The sequence below is a fragment of the Hemiscyllium ocellatum genome, chromosome 9 (assembly GCF_020745735.1).
Source record: "Hemiscyllium ocellatum isolate sHemOce1 chromosome 9, sHemOce1.pat.X.cur, whole genome shotgun sequence".
NCBI classification, from domain to species: Eukaryota; Metazoa; Chordata; class Chondrichthyes; order Orectolobiformes; family Hemiscylliidae; genus Hemiscyllium; species Hemiscyllium ocellatum.
In genome coordinates this window covers 103481904-103504539 of record NC_083409.1, presented here as the reverse complement: position 1 = coordinate 103504539, position 22636 = coordinate 103481904, and the positions used below count along the sequence as shown (strand labels likewise).

Sequence of the window (22636 nt, the reverse complement as noted above, 5' to 3'; positions counted from 1 at the left end):
TATCCCGCTCTGATTCAACCTCCCCTTGTGGGAAAGTTTAAAATTTAAGGATTACATTTCATTAGAAATGCTGAAAATGTGTTGCTGGAAAAGCACAGCAGGTCAGGCAGCATCCAAGAACAGGAAATTCGACGTTTCGGGCATAAGCCTTGCTTATGCCCGAAACGTTGAATTTCCTGTTCCTTGGATGCTGCCTGACCTGCTGCGCTTTTCCAGCAACACATTTTCAGCTCTGATACTCCAGCATCTGCAGAACTCACTTTCTCCTCGAAGATCATTAGAAATGCCACAACTGTTCATCAATCCGAATGCGTGCGCATGGTTGGAACCTGTCCAACTCAATTTGGCGCAGTGCCATCACAATTAATAGATTATTCAACTTTCGTTGATTAGAACAGTGAATCAATTAATCATGAAAGTCCCTCCTGACTCGTGAACAGAAGGCTTGTGTTAACAGCTAGACTGATTGAGTTTGTCAGCTTTCAGGGTAGAGTTTGCCCTTATGTAATGAGGAGAAATAATATTGGAGAAAGAGATTCATTTGCACCCCACTCCGACCATTGAAGCCAGGGCAACTGTTTGGCCAGAGTAGGGTCCACTATCTCATTCACACTCTCATCTGGGTGTCATGTAATCACTCCATCAGGAATGTCCAGGCCTTTACCTGGTCTGGTAAACCTCTCCACCTCTGTCCAGCTCCTTTTTTCTATAAACAACTCTTGAATTTTTTCCCAAGTTTTCCGTCATTGGCCTTAATATCTCTTTCCTGGAAAGGCTAGCAATTTTTGCCTGTTCCAAATGTCTTAACAGATGTGTACCTTGCTTTTAGGATAGTTTATGACAATAGACAATAGACAATAGGTGCAGGAGTAGGCCATTCTGCCCTTCGAGCCTGCACCACCATTCATTATGATCATGGCTGATCATCCTCAATCAGTATCCTGTTCCTGCCTTATCTCCATAACCCTTGATTCCACTATCCTTGAGAGTTCTATCCAACTCTTTCTTAAACGAATCCAGAGATTAAGGATTCCGGGTGCTGTGTGCAGGTAATCCTGTGACTCTGCCTGACAGATAGGATAAATGGAACCAATGGAAACCATTGTGAAGCCGACTCTGAACAGGAGTCATACCAGAGTTGAAACATTAACTCTGTTCCTTTCTCAACAGATGCAATGAGACCTGCTGAGTTTCTCCAGCATCTTCTGCATTTATTTCAGATTTCCAGCATCCACAGTATTTTGCCTTTGTTCGAATGGGTTATTGTGATGTTTGCTTCAAAACTCATTATGCGTTTCATTATTTTAAAGAAGCTAACCCACAGAGCTAAACGATCTGTGATGAGCAATTGATTGTTAGACCACTATATGTGTCATTACACAATGAATGAGCTCTTGCGACATAATGGTAGTAATTGACGTTGATGCAGCATAAGAGTCATCAACAATAATTCCTGAAATAGGATAGCAGACTATCAACAGAAATCGTTATCACATTGGAGACAGTTAGTTTTTATTGCTTTTTTTATTTTTGGATATATGGATATTCACTGCTTAAAAAAATGACTTTATAGGATTGGAAAAGCCCAAACCTTTTATTAGTCACCTGTAAAAAAAAGTAATATTTTAACAAGAGCACATCAAAATTTCTGTTCTGTTCAAAAAAGGCCATTTCCTCACTGCATCATCCAAAATGGATTCCACCATTCACTGCAGGAACAAACCAGTTGCAAAATGGCTGCCTTGTTTTTCTGCACAATATCATCAGCCAATACAGTCAAAATAATTAGCTACAAAGTGTGTCAGGACATAATGAGCCACTCTACAAATGAAAATCTTTTCATGAATATTAATAATTTTGATACTGATATTAATTTTGACTGCAATTACAAAAACCACCCAGCTACATTTATAACATATCCCTTCCGATGTTGGGGTTATTTTTATTCCATAATTGAATAGGATGACTCCCAGTAATTGGACTAAAAAGGATTGAAAGTCGTAGAAGGGATTGCATGAAGGTGACTTAGCCCAAAAACGTAAACTGAGTGATGTTTCACTCTGCAGTCATGTTTTCTTAAAGGGACATTTCAATATAGACTGTCAAAGGAAAAATCTATTAGAGTGACACTAAACCCCATAATGAGATTGTGCTCCCAAGCATGATAAGAGTTAGGAAGGAACTAATGATTAGATTAGATGATTAGATTACTTACAGTGTGGAAACAGGCCCTTCGGCCCAACAAGTCCCCGCTGGCCCCCCGAAGCGCAACCCACCCAGACCCATTCCCCTACACCTAAAACTATGGGCAATTTAGCATGGTTAATTCACCTAACGTGGAATTATACAACACAGAAGGAGGCCACTTGACCCACTGAACCTGTGCTGGCTCTTTGAAAGAGCAATCCAAATACTTCCACTCTTTCAGCAGATTTCTTCTTTGAAAGTGTGCACCCAATTGTCTTTAGAAAATTATCACTGAGTCTGCTTCAACAGCCCTTTTGGGTCATGCATTTAAGATCATAACAACTATCTGTGTGAAAGTAACTCAATCTCCTTTCCAATTCTTTGGACAATTCACTTAAAATTGTGTCCTCTGGCTCATGCACGGTTGAAAGAGTTTCTATTGATTTACTCAAGTAAATCCCTTCATAAATGTCACATTTGACCCTTCACATTCTCTGTTGTAAGGAGAACTTATCCCAACTTTTTCAGATTGCTGACACAGCTGAAGTTTTTGATCCTGTTACTGGAGGCAAACCACCTCTGTTACTTCTCCATGACCTTACCCAGCATTCCTCCAGATGGGCCTTAATGTTCATTGACTTTATAAGGTCTTATGAACAAGGAACAGGAGGAGGCCATTCTGCTCTTCCTGTTTGCTCCCCCACTTAATAAGATTGTGGTTGATCTGATTTTAACCTCAACTCTACATTGCTGCATATTCCCAATAACCTTTTATCCCCTTGGTCATCAAGAATCTATCTACCTCTGCCTTAGAAATATTTAAAGGTTTTACACCCCCGTCTTTTGATGAATAGAATTCCAAAGACTCACAACCCTCAGAGAAAATATAAGCCTTTTCCTCTGTCTTAAATGGATGCTGCCTTATTTTTAATTAGACTCATGGTACTAGGTTCTTCCACAAGAGGAAACATCCTTTCCACATTCACTCTATCAATTTCCCTCAGGATCTGATATGTTTCAATTATAATGCACCTGATTCTTCTAATCTCCAGAGGATAGAAGCCCAGAATTTCCTCATAAGGTAATTTGTTCATTCCAGGTATTAGTTTGGCAAAGCTTCTCTGAACTGCTTTCAATGCGTTAACATCATTCCCTAGGTACATTGACCAGTAATGTGTAATCCCATGCAAGGACTGCACTTAGGACTACATAGGACAAACAGGAAGACAGTTAACGATCCGTATCCATGAACACCAACTAGCCACGAAATGACACGTTCAGCTATCCTTAGTAGCCACACACACGGATGACAAGCAACATGAGTTCGACCGGGACAACACTACTATTATAGGACAAGCCAAACAGAGAACAGCTAGAGAATTCCTAGAGGCATAGCACTCATCCACAGATTCTATCAACAAACACATCGACTCAGACCCAATATACCAGCCACTGCAGCAGACAATTGGAACTGACAACCGAAAGCAGCAGAGACAAACCATTATAAATGCCGGCTGAAAGATCACAGAAGTGCTTCACAGGAGGCTCCCAAGCACTGAGGATGTCACCTAGACAGGGGACGAAACATCTGCAACACAAATTCCCAGCTCGGCGAACACAACCACAACAACGAGCACCCAAGCTATAAATCTTCTCACAAGCTTTGAGTACATGGGAATATCAATCTGGACATTAATGTAATATTAAAGGGTTAAACTGCACTGACGGAACATTCTGGAACTGGGTGGGGCTGACAGTCAGGCAGGAACATGGAAAACTCCCCCTCCATTTAGACTGTAATTTACTATCATTCCCCCACTATTACCAAATTAAGCTATCATTCAATCTCTTCCATACTTTCACAGCCATCCCCAGCCAATCAGGTTCGCTTGGGTGATCATCCCTGATGCTGAGGCCTATCATACCTACGTTGTCTGAGGAAGAAGCAGTGCCAGAACCCATTTGCAGGGCCACCCCAAAGTTAGGCCATGTCTTACCTACATTGTCTTGGGGAATCATAGATTCAGGAAATCATCTGCATAACGATTCCCCAAGATTAGGGCATTAGCATTTGTATTATCGCCAAGGATGATCTCATCCTACCATTGTACCTAGGGTAACATATGGTCTTGGGGGGATGGTAGTGGCCAGAATATCTGTAAGCATTGCCAATTGACCTGTATAAAGGGAATGTGTTTTCTTTGTTCAGGGTCTTTCTTCTGTTTGTGGACGTTGGTGTGTGTGAATTGTATCCCATGTGTGAAACCTCAGGAAATGAACCTAACAACTGCACACAGTATTGCAGATACAGTCTCACCAATGCCCCGTGTAACACTTGCATTCAATTCGCCTTGCAACAAAACATAAAGATGAGGACAGTATGGGGCCAATTGGAGATGAAAAGTTGTCTCATTGTCTCAAGCAGAGACACGGATGAAAGAAAGTTATCAAGAACGGAAAGAGAGAGTTGGAAGATGATGCAACGGTGAGTCAGTGACAGAGTGATAATTATTCTCTTTTGTTCATTCCTGGGATGTGGGCATCAATGGCAATTACCTATCTCTAATTGCTAACTCTAAATTGCCTTCTGCGATGGATAATACATGTTGGATGAGTCAACAACACCCTCATCCATGAATGGATTTTTAAAAATTGCCATTGAGAAGGATATGAGCTTCTTGAGTGCTATTGGGGGCTGTAAGGATCATCCACCATTTCTGGCTGAAGATGGCGGCAAAGTTTTGGCCTTTATTGAGGATGGGGGTATTTATGGAGCCTCCTTCTCCAGTAGTTTAATTGTCCACTTCGATGTCCGTCAGGTTTCATTCCATTTGAGACTTTGTAGCAGTTCATACAACTGAATAACCTGCTAGACCATTTCAGAAAGCTATGGGTCTCGATTCACAGTTAGGCCAGACTTGATAAGGATCTTCTTAAAAAGACATTAAAAAACCAGTTGGGTTTTTAACACAATTATTTTATGGCCATAATTTGATACTTATTGAGTTCACCATCTGACTCAGAGGGATTCAAGCCCAGGTACCCCCAGCATTTCCCACTTTACAAGGTTGAGATTCTGAAAGGAGATTACAGAAAGTTAGGCAGAAATTTAGAAAAGGAGGACCTCAAGGGTAGTAATATCCAGTTATTGCTCCAAGTGTTATAAGCTAGTGAGGGCAGGAATAGGAGGATAGAGCAGATGAATGCATGGCTGAGGAGCTGGTGTATGGGAGAAGGATTCACATTTTTGGATCATTGGAATCTCTTTTGGGGTAGAAGTGACCTGTACAAGAAGGACGGATTGCACCTAAATTGGAAGGGAACTAATATACTGGCTGAGAAAATTTGCTAGAACTGCTTGGGAGGATTTAAACTAGTAAGGTGGGGGGGTGGGACCCAGGGAGATAGTGAGGAAAGAGATTGATCTGAAATGGGTACAGCTGAGAATAGAAGTTGGGCAGGCAGGGACAAGGTAGGACTAATAAATTAAACTGCACTTATTTCAATGCAAGGGGCCTAACAGGGAAGGCAGATGAACTCAGGGTATGGTTAGGAACATGGGACTGGGATATCATAGCAATTACAGAAACATGGCTCAGGGATGGGCAGGACTGGCAGCTTAATGTTCCAGGATACAAATGCTACAGGAATGATGTAAAGGGAGGCAAGAGAGGAGGGGGAATGGCATTTTTGATAAGGGATAGCATTGCAGCTGTGCTGAGGGAGAATATTCCCGAAAATACATTCAGGGAAGTTACTTGGGTGGAACTGAGAAATAAGAAAGGGATGATCACCTTATTGGGATTGTATTATAGACCCCCTAATAGTCAGAGGGAAATTGAAAAACAAACTTGTAAGGAGATCTCAGCTATCTGTAAGAATAATAGGGTGGTTATGGTTGGGGATTTTAAATTTCTAAACATCAACTGGGACTGCCATAGTGTTAAAGGTTTAGATGGAGAGGAATTTCTTAAGTGTGTACAAGACAATTTTCTGATTCAGTATGTGGATGTACCGACTAGAGAAGGTGCAAAACTTGACCTACTCTTGGGAAATTAGGCAGGGCAGGTGACTGAGGTGTCAGTGGGGGAGCACTTTGGGGCCAGCGACCATAATTCTATTAGTTTTAAAATAGTGATGGAAATGGATAGACCAGATCTAAAAGTTGAAGTTTTAAATGGGAGAAAGGCCAATTTTGATGATATTAGGCAAGAACTTTCGAAAGCTGATTGGAGGCAGATGTTCGCAAGTAAAGGGACGGCTGGAAAAAGGGAAGCCTTCAGAAATGAGATGACAAGAATCCAGAGAAAGTATATTCCTGTCAGGGTGAAAGGGAAGGCTGGTAGGTAAAGGGAATGCAGGATAATTAAGAAATTGAGGGTTTGGTTAAGAAAAAGAAGGAAGCATATGCCAGGTATGGACAGGATAGATCGAGTGAATCCTTAGAAGAGTATAAAGGAAGTAGGAGTATATTTAAGAGGGAAATCAGGAGGGCAAAAAGGCGAGCTGAGGTAGCATTGGCAAATAGAATTAGGGAGAATCCAAAGGGTTTTTACAAATATATTAAGGACAAAAGGGTAACTAGGGAAGAGAATAGGGCACCTCAAAGATCAGCAAAGCAGCCTTTGTGTGGAACCACAGAAAATGGGGGAGACACTAAATGAATATTTTGCATCAGTATTTACTGTGGAAAAGGATATGGAAGATATCAACTGTAGGGAAATACATGGTGACATCTTGCAAAATGTCCATTTTACAGAGGAGGAAGTGCTGGATGTCTTGAAACGGTTAAAGGTGGATAAATCCCCAGGACCTAATCAGATGTACCCGAGAACTCTGTGGGAAGCTAGAGAAGTGATTGCTGGGCCTCTTGCTGAGATATTTGTATGATCGATAGTCACAGGTGAGGTGTTGGAAGATTGGAGGTTGGCAAACGTGGTGCCACTGTTTAAGAAGGGCGGTAAAGACAAGCCAGGGAAGTATAGACCGGTGAGCCTGACCTCAGTGGTGGGCAAGTTGTTGGAGGGAATCCTGAGAGACAGGATGTACATGTATTTGGAAAGGCAAGGACTGATTAGGGATAGTCAACATGGCTTTGTGGGTGGGAAATCATGTCTCACAAACTTGATTCAGTTTTTGAAGAAGTGGAATGCCACAAGGATCGGTGCTGGGTCCTTTACTTTTTGTCATTTACATAAATGATTTGAGTGCGAGCATAAGAGGTGCAGTTAGAAAGTTTGCAGATGACACCAAAATTGGAGGTGTAGTGGACAGCGAAGAGGGTTACCTCAGATTACAAAAGGATCTGGACCAGATGGGCCAATGGGCTGAGAAGTGGTAGATGGAGTTTAATTCAGATAAATGCGAGGTGCTGAATTTTGGGAAAGCAAATCTTAGCAGGACGTTATACACTTATAAGGTCCTAGGGAGTGTTGCTGAACAAAGAGACCTTGGAGTGCAGGTTCATGGTTCCTTGAAAGTGGAGTCACAGGTAGGTAGGATAGTGAAGAAGGAGCTTGGAATGCTTTCCTTTATTGGTCAGAGTATTGAGTACAAGAGTTGGGAGGTCATGTTGCAGCTGTACAGGACATTGGTTAGGCCGCTGTTGGAATATTGCATGCAATTCTGGTCTCCTTCCTATCGGAAAGATGTTGTGAAACTTGAAAGGGTTTAGAAAAGATTTACAAGGATGTTGCCAGGGTTGGAGGATTTGAGCTATAGGGAGAGGCTGAACAGGCTGGGGCTGTTTTCCCTGGAGCATCGGAGGCTGAGGGGTGACTTTATAGAGGTTTACAAAATTATGAGGGGACAATGGATAGGATAAATAGACAAAGTCTTTTCCCTGGGGTCAGGGAGTCCAGAACTAGAGGGCATAGGTTTAGGGTGAGAGGGGAAAGATATAAAAGAGACCTAAGGGGTAACTTTTTCATGCAGAGGGTGGTACATGTATGGAATGAGCTGCCAGAGGAAGTGGTGGAGGCTGGTACAATTGCAACATTTGGATGGGTATATGAATAAGAATGGTTTAAAGGGATATGGGCCAGGTGCTGGTAGGTGGGACTAGATTGGGTTGGGGTATCTGGTTGGCATGGACAGGTTGGACCGAAGGGTCTGTTTCCATGCTGTCCATCCCTATGACTCTATGCCCAGTCATAATACCATTATGTCACTGCCAGCAGGTTGTTGTTTAGAAAGTTCAGTTCCCTGATCAGCAAACACCAATTCAAATCCCAAATGGTGGAATTTAAAAATTCAATTAATAGAGTCTAGAATTAAAAGTTAATCTTGTTATTGGCATCCATGAAATTATCAAACATTGCTGTGGAAAGCTCTCTGGTTTATGAATGCCTTTTAGGGGAAGATATCTGCTACCCTCGCCTGTTCTGGCTTACATGTGACTTCAGGCCGACAGCAAAGTGGTTTCAGTGTTGGAGGATTTGAGCTTTAGGGAGAGGTTGAATAGGTTGGGGCTGGAGTGTCGGAGGCTGAGGCGTGACCTTATCGAGGTTTATAAAGTCATGAGGGCCATGGGTAGGGCAAATCGACAAGGTATTTTCCCCGGGGTGGGAAAGTCCAGAACTAGAGGGCATAGGTTTAGAGTGAGAGGGGAAAGATATAAAAAGGGACATAAGGGATGACCTTTTTACGCAGAGGGTGATGCATGTGTGGAATGGCCTGCCAGGGGAAGTGGTTGAGGCTAGCACAATTACAACATTTAAAAGGCATGTGGATGGGTATATGAATAGGAAGGGTTTGGAGGGATATCGGACGGGTGCTGGCAGGTGGGACTAGATTGGGATACCTTGTCGGCATGGACAAGTGGGACCAAAGGGTCTGTGTCCATGCTGTACATCTCTATGACTCTATGAAAGAGAAGCCACTCTGTTCAATGGCAGTCTGAGATGGCCTTGCCGGTGGTATCTGTATGACATGAAGGAATATAGAAACTCCTCGAGTGAATAAGAATAAATGGAAGTCAAAGTGGCACCAACACCATAAGTCTCTGATGGTGTGAATTTAGCTTTTTATTTACTCATGGGTGGGGCCAGCATTTATTTTCCATTTCCAACTGCCCCCTGGTTACAGTGGTTTGCCATTTCACAGTACAGTTAAGAATCAACCACATCGTTGTGTGTCTGGAGCGATATGTAGGCCAGATCAAGTGAGGATGGCAGATTTCCTTCCTGAAGGGATTTAGTAAATCAAATGGGTTTTCAAACAATGGCCAGCATTTGACTAGCCTTTAACTGAATTTGATTTCAGGTTGTCAGCTGTCAGGGACGTACTTGACCCCAAACCCTCACAGCATCAATTCTGAGGAAAGGTCACTCGACCCGAAACATTAACTCTGATTCTCTCCACAGATGCTGCCAGACCTGCTGAGCTTTTCCAGAAACATCTGTTTTTGTCCCACAGCATTAACATGGGGTTTGAGAATCCTAGCCCATTGACGTTACCGATATGTTGCTGTTTGCCAACACTGGTTGGATAGCTTTCTGGTCATGTGATCACCCCTGACTGCCCACCCACACATGTCTGTGATTGGTCACCTGACACATGCAACTTGGCGATTTGCCCCTATTGCAGGGTAAACAGTGTCGTCATGACCTCATGAGAACACCCTTGACCATTGGCTGCAAGATTTCCTAATTCTGTTTTTTTTAAAGAAGTGTTCAAAGGATATGAAGAAAGTCAGATTGTAATCCCCCCTGACCATCTCGCAACCATACCTTGGAGATGAATCTCTCACTGCTGGAACTTGGCAGGGAAGTCTGGGATTAAGCAAACCCTGCTTTCATTATGAGGCACATGTATCCTCCAGGTTTCTGTAAGGAGGATAAACCCTGTTCCTTCACAAAAACTGAAGGACATGATCCCTGTAAATATCCCTCGCTAAGACTTCAAATTCCCTTTAAATACCAACTGTGGGGAAAGCAGCCTTTCAACAGGAGGCTGTACCCAATGTGTGGTTTACAGCCTAGCACCTCTCCCTGGATGCTTATGTTGAGAATGGAGATCTTCCTTCCCATTGCTCATGTTGGGCTGAAGCTGCTGAGTCTGTTTCTCTGCTGGGAATGTATCAACTGCGCTGAGTGTTTTATGGCTACCTGGCACACAGAGAAAAGCAGAAGAAGAGAAACCAACCTGTCCTTTCCTGTTTCCTGCTGGAAGACCTTGTCACAGTAGTTCATCCGCTCCTCAGTGGTCAGGTAGATCTTGGCATGGGGGTAGCTCCTTGCTATCTGCCGCAGCGCGTTGTAGGTGCCCCCCTTCCCATCCTGTCGCATGTTCCGATAGGGCCCCCAGATCACGTAGATGGTCCCGTTGGCCTCTCCAAAGTAGTGCTGCTTCCTCTGGGTGAGGAGGGGCACACTGGTGTGAGACACCACCCTGATGGTGGTCCGGGTCCCTACATCCGTCTCGAATCCGGCCGTGGGTGCGTTGTTCATGCGCCAAACGCAGGCTGACCGGTCGATCAGCGACCCCGCTCGCTGGCCCAGCATCTGACCGGAGCTCGATACGATGCTGCACAGGTCGCAGTGCAGGCGGAGAGGCTGCGGGACATGGAGATTGCCAACAGGTCAGAGATTCCCATTCATGGCTCACAAATAAAAACTCCAAAAAACAAACCACACGTGTTGCCTGACTCCATGTGGGACATATCCCTCAAGGAGAGGTGATAGCATAATGGTATTATCACATGGTGGCCAGGGAAAGTATGTCCCCTTTCCTGGAGGGCACAAAGAAACCAGTTGGAGGCAATGGCCTAATGATAAACCACTCACCTGCTAATCTAGGGACCCAGGTTCGAAACCCATCACAGTAACTTAAATTGCAGAATCAAAAGCAAAACTGGAATCATGAATGTGGTTGACTTTTAACTTTCCTCTGGGCCATTAGGGACGGGCAATAAATGCTGCTCTAGCCACCCTTTCCCATATCCTGTGAATTAATTTAAACAAAGTTAACAAAGGGAGAATGGTGTTATTGCCAGATTATTATTTCATAAAGCTCAGGCTATGTCCTGAGGACCTTATTCAAATTTCACAATGGCAGATGTGAACTCAGCAATTAAATGATGATAACCATGAAACTATTGTCAGAAAACCCACCTCGTTCTTCATGCACTTCAGGGAAGGAAATCTGCTGTCTTTACCTGATCTGGCCTACATGTTACGCCAGAGCCACAGCAATACGATTGATTCAAGGTTAAAGGTGAGTAATAACTGCTGGCCTGACCAGGGATGCTGACTATGCTGTAAATAAATAATAAAATAACGTAGCCTCTTGCTTCCAAACCTGAGGAGAGATTTCTTCACCCAGAGAGTGGCGAACATGTGGAATTCTCTGGCGCACAACATGTTTGAAACCCCGGCATTGAAGGTTTCCAAGAAGGAGTTAGATATAGCACTTTGGGCTAAAGAGATCGAAGGCAATGGGAGCAACTGGCAACAGGGCCCTAAGTTTGATGATCAGTCATGATCATACTAATGATGGAACAGGCTTGAAGGACCACATGGCCTGATCCTGCTCCTGGTTGGAGTCCAAGGAGATAGGAGAAGCGCTAAATAAATATTTTTTGTCGGTATCCACACTGAAAAAAACAGTGCTGTCAAGGAGAATACTGAGATACAGGCTACTAGACTAGATGGGATAGAGGTTCACAAGGAGGAGGTGTTAGCAATTCTGGCAAGTGTGAAAATAGATAAGACCCCTGGGCCAGATGGGATTTATCCTAGGATTCTCTGGGAAGCCAGGGAGGAGATTGCTGAGCTTTTGGCTTTGATCTTTATGTTGTCACTGTCTACAAGAATAGTGCCAGAAGACTGGAGGATAACAAATGTTGTTCCCTGGCTGAAGAAGGGTAGGAGCAACAACCCTGGTAATTATTGACCAGTGAGCCTTGGGTAAAGTGTTGGAAAAGGTTATAAGAGATAGGATTTATCATCATCTAAAGAGGAATAAGTTGATTAGGAAGAGTTAATGCAATTTTGTGAGGGTAGGTTGTTCCTCACAAACCTTGTTGAGTTCTTTGAGATGGTGACCAAACAGGTGGATGAGGTAAAGTGGTTGATATGGTGTATATGGATTTCAGATTCTGGATTAGTGGTGCTGGAAGAGCACAGCAGTTCAGGCAGCATCCGAGGAGCAGTAAAATTGATGTTTTGGGCAAAGGCCCTTCATCAGGAATAAAGGCAGAGAGCCCGAAGTGTGGAGACATAAGCTAGAGGAGGGTGGGGGTGGGGAGAAAGTAGCATAGAGTACAATGGGTGAGTGGGGGAGGGGATGAATGTGATGGTCAGGGGTAGGGGGAGGGTGGAGTGGATAGCTAAAAAAGAAGATAGGCAGGTAGGAAAAGTCATGGGGACAGTGTTGAGCTAGAAGTTTGGGACTGGGGTGAGGTGGCGGAAGGGGAAATGAAGAAACTGTTGAAGTCCACATTGATGCCCTGGGGTTGAAGTGTTCCGAGGCGGAAGATGAGGCGTTCTTCTTCCAGGCATCTGGTGGTGAGGGAGCGGTGGTGAAGGAGGCCCAGGGCCTCCATGTCTTCGGCAGAGTGGGAGGGGGAGTTGAAATGTTGGGCCACAGGGCGGTGTGGTTGATTGGTGCGGGTGTCCTGGAGATGTTCCCTAAAGCACTCTGCTAGGAGGCGCCCAGTCTCCCCAATGTAGAGGAGACCGCATCGAGAGCAACGGATACAATAAATGATATTAGTGGTTGTGCAGGTAAAACTTTGATGGATGTGGAAGGCTCCTTTAGGGCCTTGGATGGAGGTGAGAGAGGAGGTGTGGGCGCAGGTTTTACAATTCCTGCGGTGGCAGGGGAAGGTGCCAGGATGGGAGGGTAGGTTGTAGGGGGGTGGGGGGGGGGAGGTGGGCGTGGACCTGACCAGGTAGTCACGGAGGGAACGGTCTTTGCCGAAGGCGGAAAGGGGTGGGGACGGAAATATATCCCTGGTGGTGGGGCCTTTTTGGAGGTGGCAAAAATGTTGGCGGATGATTTGGTTTATGTGAAGGTTGGATTTCAGTGAGGCGTCTTGATAAGGTTCCCCATGATAGGCTATTGCACAAAATACTGAGGCATGGGATTGAGAGTGATTTAGCGGTTTGGATCAGAAATTGGCTAGCTAAAGGAAGGCAGAGGGTGGTGGTTGATGGGAAATGTTCATTCTGGAGATCAGTTACTAGTGGTGTACCGCAAGGATCTGTTTTAGGTCCACAGCTGTTTGTCATTTTTATAAATGACCTGGATGAGGGTGTAGAATGATGGGTTAGTTAATTTGCAGATGACACGAAGGTTGGTGGAGTTCTGGATAGTGTTGAAGGATGTTGCAGGTTACAGAAGGAGATGGTTAAGCTGCAGAGCTGGGCTGAGAGGTGGCAAATGGAGTTTAATGTGGAAAAATGGGAGCTGATTCACTTTGGAAGGAGCAACAGGAATAAAGAGTACTGGGCTAAAAGTAAGATTCCTGGTAGTATAGATGAGCACAGAGATCTCGGTGTCCAGGTACATAGATCCCTGAAAGTTGTCACCCAGGTTGATAGGGTTGTTAAGAAGGCATACGGTGTGTTTGCCCTTATTGGTAGAGAGATTGAGTTTTGGAGCCATGAGATCAAGTTGCAGCTGTACAAAACTCTGGTGCGGCCACGCTTGGAGTATTGTGTGCAATTCTGGTCACTGCATTATAGGAAGGATGTGGAAGCTTTCAAAAGGGTTCAGAGATGACTTACTAGGATGTTGCCTGATATGGAAGGAAGGTCTTATGAGGAAAGGCTGAGGGACTTGAGGCTGTTTTCATTAGAGAGAAGATTTAATTGAGACATATAAGCTAATCAGAGGGTTAGATAGGGTGGACAGTGAGAGCCGTTTCCCTCAGATGGTGATGACTAGCATGAGGGGACATAGCTTTAAATTGAGGGGTGATAGATATGGGACAGATGTCAGAGGTAGTTTCTTTACTCAGAGAATATTAGGGACATGAAATGTCCTGCCTGAAACAGTTGTAGTCTTACCAACTTTAAGGGCATTTAAACAGTCATTGGATAAACATATGGATGAAAAGGGAATAGTGTAGGATAGGCTTCCACAGGTCGGCGTAACATCGAGGGCCGAAGGGTCTGTACTGCATTGTAATACTCTATGTTCTATGTTCTGGTTTCTATGTTTCTCATACTCCCACCATCCATCTTTACAATGTACTGCCTTTTCACAGAAAGGTAAGCTAGCTCTCTGTTCTGAAGAGGCTGACATCTGATCGTCGGTCAGACAGCCTGAGGTTTCTTCATCTCCAATAAAACTGATTATTGAAAGCTTTGCTGATTCATCGCACATCCTTTTTCTCTCTCCCCAGGTCATTTGGAGCCAGGTCCTGGACATTAACCTCCAACTGTTGGAAGCTCCGTACTGATCCGTTCAACACCGACACACAGAGCACTTAGTAAGATTACCATGGCTTGAAGAGTGCATTTTTGACCTGGATATTTTTGAAGAGAGGTTTTAAGAGGGAGGTACTGAGCTGTCTATTTGAATCCAATAAAATAAACAGCTTATGAGGCCTTGGGGTGTTTTAAAAATTTCAGAACTATAGAAGCAGCCTGAATGGGTGGGGTCAAGCTCCCACAGAATCAGGATTTTTAGTTTTAGTTTTCCAGGAGCAGATATTGCTGGGATCTTAAAGTTTGGCTTGGAAGCTGCAGAACATCTATCTCTGCTAGTCTGTCTCCAAGTTTTCTCTTAATGCTTTTTTCCTCCTGAACTAAAGAATTGCCTGAGAGACAATCTGTTTTACTGAATTTGCCTTCACCAAGGTTGTACTTATAGGATGTTACTGTATTGGCATAGTCACTGTTTAGTCATTAAATAATCTATCATTCTGTTAAGTTTTCCAATATACTTTAAGTTACTCTATTTATTTCTTTTGCTGTATTTTAACTATAGAATGTGAATAAAGTGTAGTTTCCTTCAAGATTGCTAGTCTAACAAATCGAATTGCTTCTGGAATGCAATGCCTTGCACTTGCCTTTAAAATAAGAAAGAATGAGGGTCCAGACTAGTTTTCTAATATATTTGAGAGCATTTAGTCTGGTCTAAAACACAATGGACTGGATCTTGCAGCTGAATACCTTAGGTGTGATGATACCTGCTCTTCACTTGTGTTCCTAAATGTGAATTATGGGCGTGATGATGTTGGACCAGCAATCCCAAGTCATTGTGACTGTCTTTGACAAGGGGGATCTAAAATCAGAAGCCCACACCCCATTTGGGAAAAGAGCAATGAAGTAACTGGTGATCTTGTCGTAAGCACAATTGTCTTCAAAGTAACATGGCACAATATGTCAGGCTTGGAGGGAATAGGGGCCTGTTCCTGCGCTTTGTTGTTCTTTGTTCTTCTTCTTTGTCCTAATTGATTCATCTGTTGTCCATAAGACACTGGAGTAGAAGCCAATCAGCCCACTGAGTCTGCTGTGCTATTCAATGAGATCATTGCTGATCTGACCATCCTCATCTTGACTTTCCTGCCTTTTCCCTAAAATCCTCGATTCCCTGACTTATTAAAAACCTAACTCAGCTTTGAAGATACTGAATGACCCAAACTCTGCAGTAACGAATTTCACAGATTCGCTACGCTCTGGGAGAATAGATTCCTCTCCACCTTGGTTGTAAATGGGCGACCCTTCAGTCACTCAGGAAAATAATTTGAAGTGTTTCCTGCCAGCTAAGTGAATTCACCACAAGGGCATGTTGAAAGGATTGTTAATAAGACCATGACTGTGTGTGGTACTGTGGAGGCTGCCGCTAAAAGTGATAGCCCTTGTTAGTTGTAGATTTCTTACAGTATTTTACAGGATGGGAGAACAGGTATAGACGGAGTGAGGAAGCTGAGGTGTTTTTCCAGGGCAGGACTGACTGGCACGAGGGGTCATAGTTTGAAGATATTAGGAGAAAGGTATAGAGGAAACGTCAGAGGTAGCTTCTTTATACAGAGAGTTGTGAATGCATGGAATTTGATGCCGGCTGTGGTGGCGGAAGCAGAGTCATTAAGAACATTTAAGCGACTGCTGGACATGCACATGGATAGCAGTGAGTTGAGGGGTGTGTAGGTTCAGTTATTTTATTTTACATTAGGATTAATCCTCGGCACAACGTTGTGGGCCAAAGGGCCTGTTCTGTGCTGTATCTTTCTAACTTCTATGTCCTGTGTTAAAATAGGCAGGTACAACAGAACTCAGGTTAGTAGCCTGATCCCTCATTCTGTCCTTGACACATGACTTTCTCTTCATTTGTTCATGGAATGTAATCATCGTTGGCTATTGATTCCACATCCCTAATTGCCCAGAGTGCAGTTTACTGTCAGCTACACTGCTGTGGGTCTGAAATTACATGTAGGCCAGTCTAGATAAGGACAACAGATGACCTTTCTTAAAGGACATTAGTGTATCAGATTTCCAAAACAAGTTCCAATGGTATCACAACTGCCAATAAACTAGTTTCTTTACACTCCAGACTTTTTTCTCTCTTGAATTCAAATTTCACCGTGTGTCATGATGAGACTCGAATCTATCTGCCCAGAATGATGGCCTGTGCTTATGGAGTAATAGTCTTCTGGAATTACCATGATGCTCCCCCATTTGGATTGGCTGCTGAGTCCTCTCTGCCGAGACAAATGGTAATTAGCCACCTCTCCCAACAGGCAGCTGCTGATTGGTCATCTGACATTTGATTTGCCATCTTGGGGAGGGTGTGGGAATGCCAGATGATCACTCACTTCCAGTCCACCTCCCTCTCTCTGCCCAGGATTGTAGGAAACTACAGAGAGTGGAGTACACAGCCCAGGTCATCACGGGAGCCAACCTTCCATGGACTCCATTTACGCAACTCGCTGCCACGGAAAAGCTGCCAACATAATCAAAGCCCTTTGCACCCGGTAATGATCTCCTACAACCTCTTCCATCAGGCACTAGCAGGTTCAGGAACAGTTTCTTCTCAGTTGTTGTTAGAATATCGAATGGACTTTCTAGCCTCAAATAATGATGATCTTGCTAAAGTTGATCTCTCTTATTCACCCTGTGCAATGTTACCTGTATGCCTCAGTATAACTCTTTTGTTCTGTACATCCTTGCTTACTATGATCTGCCTGTACTGCTTGTAAACAAAGCTTTCCACTGTACTTCAATACACGTGACAATAAGTCAATCAATGACCCCATTGGGGACCCTATAACCCAAAGTGAGAGAATCAGACAGCACAGGAAGGTTAGTTTCGGGAAGATACTTGTGAGGTAAATGCGAGGTCATGCATCTTAGTTGGAATAGCAGCAAAATGGACTGTTATTTAAATGGTGAAAATTGCAGCATACTGCTATGCAGAGGGACCTGAGCATCCTTATACATGAATCATGGAAAGTTGGTTTGCAGGTGCAACAGGTAATTAAGAAGGCAAATGGAATTTTGTCCTTCAAGCTAAAGGGATTGAATTTAAAAATAGGGAAATTATGTTGCAGCTGTATAGGCTGCTGGTGAGGCCACACCTGGGGTAGTGTGTGCAGTTTTGGTCTCCTTACTTGAGAAAGGATGTACTGGCACTGAGGGGGTGCAGAGGGGGTTCACTAGGTTGATTGCAGAGTTGACTAGAGTGGGACTATACCCATTGGAATTTAGTAAAAAAGAGGGGATCTTGTAGAAATATATAAACTATGAAGGGAATGGATAAGATAGAAGCAGGGAGGTTGCTTCCACTGGGGCACGAAAGTAGAACTAAGGGGTATAACCTCAAAATAAGGCAGAGCAGATGTAGCACTGAGTTAAAGAGGAACCTCTTCACCCAAAGAGTTATGAATCTGTGGAATTCCCAGCCCAGGGAAGCAGTTGGGATTTCCTCATTGAATGTTTTTTAAGGCAAAGATTGACAAATTTTTGGACAGTAAAATAATTAAAGGTTATGGTGAGGGGGCGGGTAAGTGGAGCTGAGTCCGCAAAAAGATCAGCCATGATCTTACCGAATGGCGGAGCAGGCTCGAGGGACCAGATGGCCTCCTCCTGCTCCTACTTCTTTATATTCTTATATTGTGCAGTTAGGCTTCTCCTCTTTAATTCAGGGGCCTTAAAGGGGAGATTCATAATTGAGTCTTTATGTTGGCTCTCCTTTTTGAGGAGGAGTTTTGATGAGTTTCACTTCACTGTGTTTCCTCCGACATCTGCAATTTTTCTTTTTTCAAATATAAATATATATATAAATCCCATCACACACATATCCAAATCCCTTCTCAAAGTTATCATTGAATCCTCCTCTACCTCTGATTCAGATAGATCAGCACCACATTTTGTCTTTTGCTTTTTATTTTGCCAATTATCTTATCTGTGTTCTCTGGTAACTGACCCCCCCCATACCAGTGGAAACAGTTCCTTCCTATTTATCAAAAACTCTCATAATTTTGAACACCTCATTAAATCTGCCCTTAGCCTTTTCTATTCTATGAAGAATAATGCTGGTCTCCCCAGACTTTCCTGATGAATTTCAATGGAAGTAAAGAATTTTCTCTGGGATAATGTATGAGATTTTTCCTTTGTGAATATTATCCATTGATTAATACTGAAAAGTTCTTGCTGCAAATTACAACATACATTTTCCATTTCAATTTACTTCTTCTGATTATGGGATTTAAACATTACTGTTGTTAGGGAGCGATGGCGTGTCAACTTTAAATGCCTGTTGTTAAACTACAACAATTACTATGTAAGCACAAACGAAATAAGCACTGGCCTTGTGACAGATAAATAAATTAGCATTGGAAATAGTGAGGACTGCAAAGTCGGTACTATGTAGAGTCAGAGTCGGTAATATGTGGAGCTGGAGAAAGCACAGCAGGTCAAGCACCATCAGAGGAGCAGGAGAATAAATATTTCAAGTAGAACCCTTCATCGGGACTGGGGAGGGGGAAGGGGGCTGAGCATTAAATAGAGGGTGGGAAGTGGGGCTGGAGGGATAGGTCGTTGGGATGGTGATAGGTGGATGCAGGGACGTGGTGATTGTGATTGGTCAGTCAGAAGGATGGAGCGATTAGATGAGAAGGAAGATGGACAGGTTAGGTCAGGTCAAGGGGCGGGACAGAGAGCAAAGGCTGGACCAGGTGGAGAAGGGGGAGTTGGGGATTTGGAAACTGGTGAATTCTATGCTAAGGCCATATGGATGTAAGTTCCCGAGGTGGAAGATGAGGTGTTCTTTCTCCAGTTTGCATGTGGCATTATTTTGGAGGAGGCCCAGGATGGATATGTCGTTGGGGGCTGGGAGGGGTAGTTAAAATGACTGGCAACCAGAAGGTGGGGCTGTTTGGAGTGAACGGAGCATAGATGTTCCCTAGACCGTTCCTCAAGTTTGCGCTCAGTCTCTCCAATATAGTGGAGATCACATTGGGAGCGACGGATGAAGTAAATCAAGTTAGAAGAAATGCAGGTGAATCTCTGCTAGAAATGGAATGATTCTTTGGGGTCCTGGAGGGAAGTAAAAGGGGAAGAGCAGCGGCCATGTATTTAAATTAAGGTACGGCAGTGTCATGGCTATGGTCTCTTGAGATGTGAAGTTAGCGTCAGGAATTTGGTGTTGAGGTAAATGATTAGCCATGAGCTAGAGTGACTGTGTAGGCTTGAGTGGTTTAATGGCCTAGCATTCTCCTCTCATGCTATATTCTTCTTGAGTTTTCGGACCTGGTGCATAGTGTCCTTCACCTTGTGTAGGCCAAGGAGTTATTTCCCAATTCTACCCCAACAGCACCAGAGAACTGAGTAGGAGAAAGTGAGGTCTGCAGATGCTGGAGATCAGAGCTGAAAATGTGTTGCTGGAAAAGCGCAGCAGGTCAGGCAGCATCCAAGGAGCAGGAGATTCGACTTTTCAGGCATAAGCCCTTCTTCAGTTTCCTGAAGAAGGCTTATGCCCGAAACGTAGAATCTCCTGCTCCTTGCATGCTGCTTGACCTGCTGCGCTTTTCCAGCAACACATTTTCAGCAGAGAACTGAGTATCCTGGATTGAGTGGACACGGAAAAGACGTTTCCATTAGTAAGAGATACTAGAACCTGAGGGCACAGTCTCAGAGTGAAGAGATGACCCTTTAGAACTGAGAGGAGGAAGAGTTTCTTCAGCCAGAGAGTGGTGAATCTGTGGGACTCGCTGCCACAGAAAGCCATGAGAGCCAGGTCATTGAGCGTATTTAAGAAAGAAAAAGATAGGTTTTTGATTAGTAAAGGAATTAAGAGTTATACAAGAAGACAGTAGAGATGGGGCTGAGAAGTAAATCAGCCATGATAGAATATTGAAGCAAATTCAATGGGCTGCATGTACTAATTCTGCTCCTGTATCTTATGGTCTCATGGGAGATATTGAACCCTACGTTATTGGAGTCAGTCTGATCAACACCAGCCATCCAGTCACTGAGTCATCTAGCCCACAACACCTTGTAATCAGCTCCACCCCCACCCCGACCAGTCCTTGGCCTACCTTGTGCATCATTAGACGTGAGAAACATCTAGGTCCAAGCTGAAGAACATGACGAGTGACCATAATATGAGCACATTTTTTGTTAAATTGGTTGCTAATGCACGTAGTCAAGTTTGTCTGTTAACTATGAAAAAAAATTCAAATTTTGGGACATTTATCGATTACACGGATGTGAGGAAGCCACCACTTTCTCTATAACAATAGCTTGGCTAGTTGGAGTCAGCTCAGTAACTAAGAAGTACGTTTTCTTTCAGTGGGATAAATGGTTGTGATTCTTTGAAATTGGTATTCTTGACTTCATCCTGATAAATGTAAGGCAAAAGGTTTTGCCAAATGTCTCTCCCCTCAGTGTATTCAGGTCCTGTACTAAGTGAGTATTTAAAAGTAACCAGTTCAGTTAATGGCTTCTTAGATTCATAGAATCCCTACAGTGCATAAAGAGGTAATTGTTTCCACACAGAAAACCTTTACTTTTTATTTCATTACTGGCATGTGTGTGAATGCTTGTGCGTATGTGGGGGCAGGGATGTGGGGATCACATCCCTGTATGAGTCACAGTAACCTGGATTCAGTGTGGTAAGCGAGTGTTGATAGCTTCTGACAAACATGAAAGAACCTCAACAACACCTTTTCCACCATAACCCTCAACACCAGTACCTCGCAAGGCTGCCTACTCCACCCCCACCATACTCCCTGTACTCACGATTGTGTGGCTCAATTCCGTCCCAGCTTCATTTACAAGTTTGCTGATGACACAACCATTATAGGGCAGATCTCAAAAAACGATGAGACAGAAAACAGGAAATAGATTGAGTGCTGAGCAGACAACAATCTCTCCATCAACGTCAGCACAATGAAGGAGCTGATCATTGGCTTCAGGAAAGGGAGTGGAGGGCACACCCCTGTCCGCATCATTGGTGATGCAGTGGAGATGGTCGAGAGTGTCAAGTTCCAGGGAGTGATGGTCACCAACAACCTATCCTGGTCCACCCATGTCAACATGATAGTCAGGAAAGCCCAACAATGCCTCTGCTTAGTTCTGAGGAAGGGTCACTAGACCCAAAATATTAACTCTGACTTCTCTTCACAGGCACGGCCAAACCCACAGCGCTTTTCCAGCAGCTTCTATTTTCGTCTCTACTTCCTTAGGAGGCAAAGGAAATTCAGCATATCCACAAGGACTCTTACCAATACATCATAGAAAGCATCCTATCTGGATGCATCACATATGACAACTGCTCTGCTCAAGACTGCAAGAAACTACAGAGAGTTATGAACACAAACCAGCTTTCCATCTATTGACTCCATCAATACTTCCCACTGTCTCGGGAAAGCAACCAACAAATCAAAGACCCCTCCCACCTTGGTCACACTCTTTCCCACCCTCTTCAGTTGGGCAGAAGGTTTGTATATGTGTACGGATAGAATCGAGTGCAACTTTTTTTCCCTCTGTTATTAGATTTCTGAATGGAGCTCTCAAATTTTAAATTTAATGTTGGTCTTGCTCTCTGTGCATCTTCTTTGCAGCTGTAACATTGTATTCCTCGTTCTGTTCTATTACCCTAATACACTGCCTGTACTGGATGCAAAACATAACTTTTCACTGTACCTTGGTACATGTGACAATAATACATAAAATCAAATCAAGTCAACATCTGTGGGGATTGATAAGAAATCCATGGGATCTGTTTTGACTACATTTGCAATTTGATGTGCCCTGTGGTGTGTCTCACCACGGTTTTCTGTTATTTATCTTTTTTTTAGTTTGATGCTGGAATTTAGATTTTTATGTACAGGTATAATGTGATGGTTGCATTCTTGTGCAATCCCGTATAATAGAAAAATCGCGCTTTACAAACAGTCCTTAAAGTGTTGGTGATGTAATCGTGTGACAACCAACATATGTTTTAAAAGTTCGCACTTTAGAAACTGTGTCTCCAATTTGTCAATTGCGTTATA

General features: G+C 43.6%; 1 protein-coding gene across 2 annotated transcripts in view; it reads right to left on the bottom strand.

Moving 5' to 3' along the window:
- Positions 1-22636, bottom strand: part of st6galnac3 (ST6 (alpha-N-acetyl-neuraminyl-2,3-beta-galactosyl-1,3)-N-acetylgalactosaminide alpha-2,6-sialyltransferase 3) — a 292071-nt gene that overhangs the window by 115346 nt on the left and 154089 nt on the right. For both annotated transcript variants that reach the window (XM_060829986.1, XM_060829987.1), the window contains exon 3: positions 10333-10742. In XM_060829986.1, the coding sequence (XP_060685969.1) occupies positions 10333-10742 (410 nt within the window). The remainder of the gene's footprint in view (positions 1-10332; positions 10743-22636) is intronic.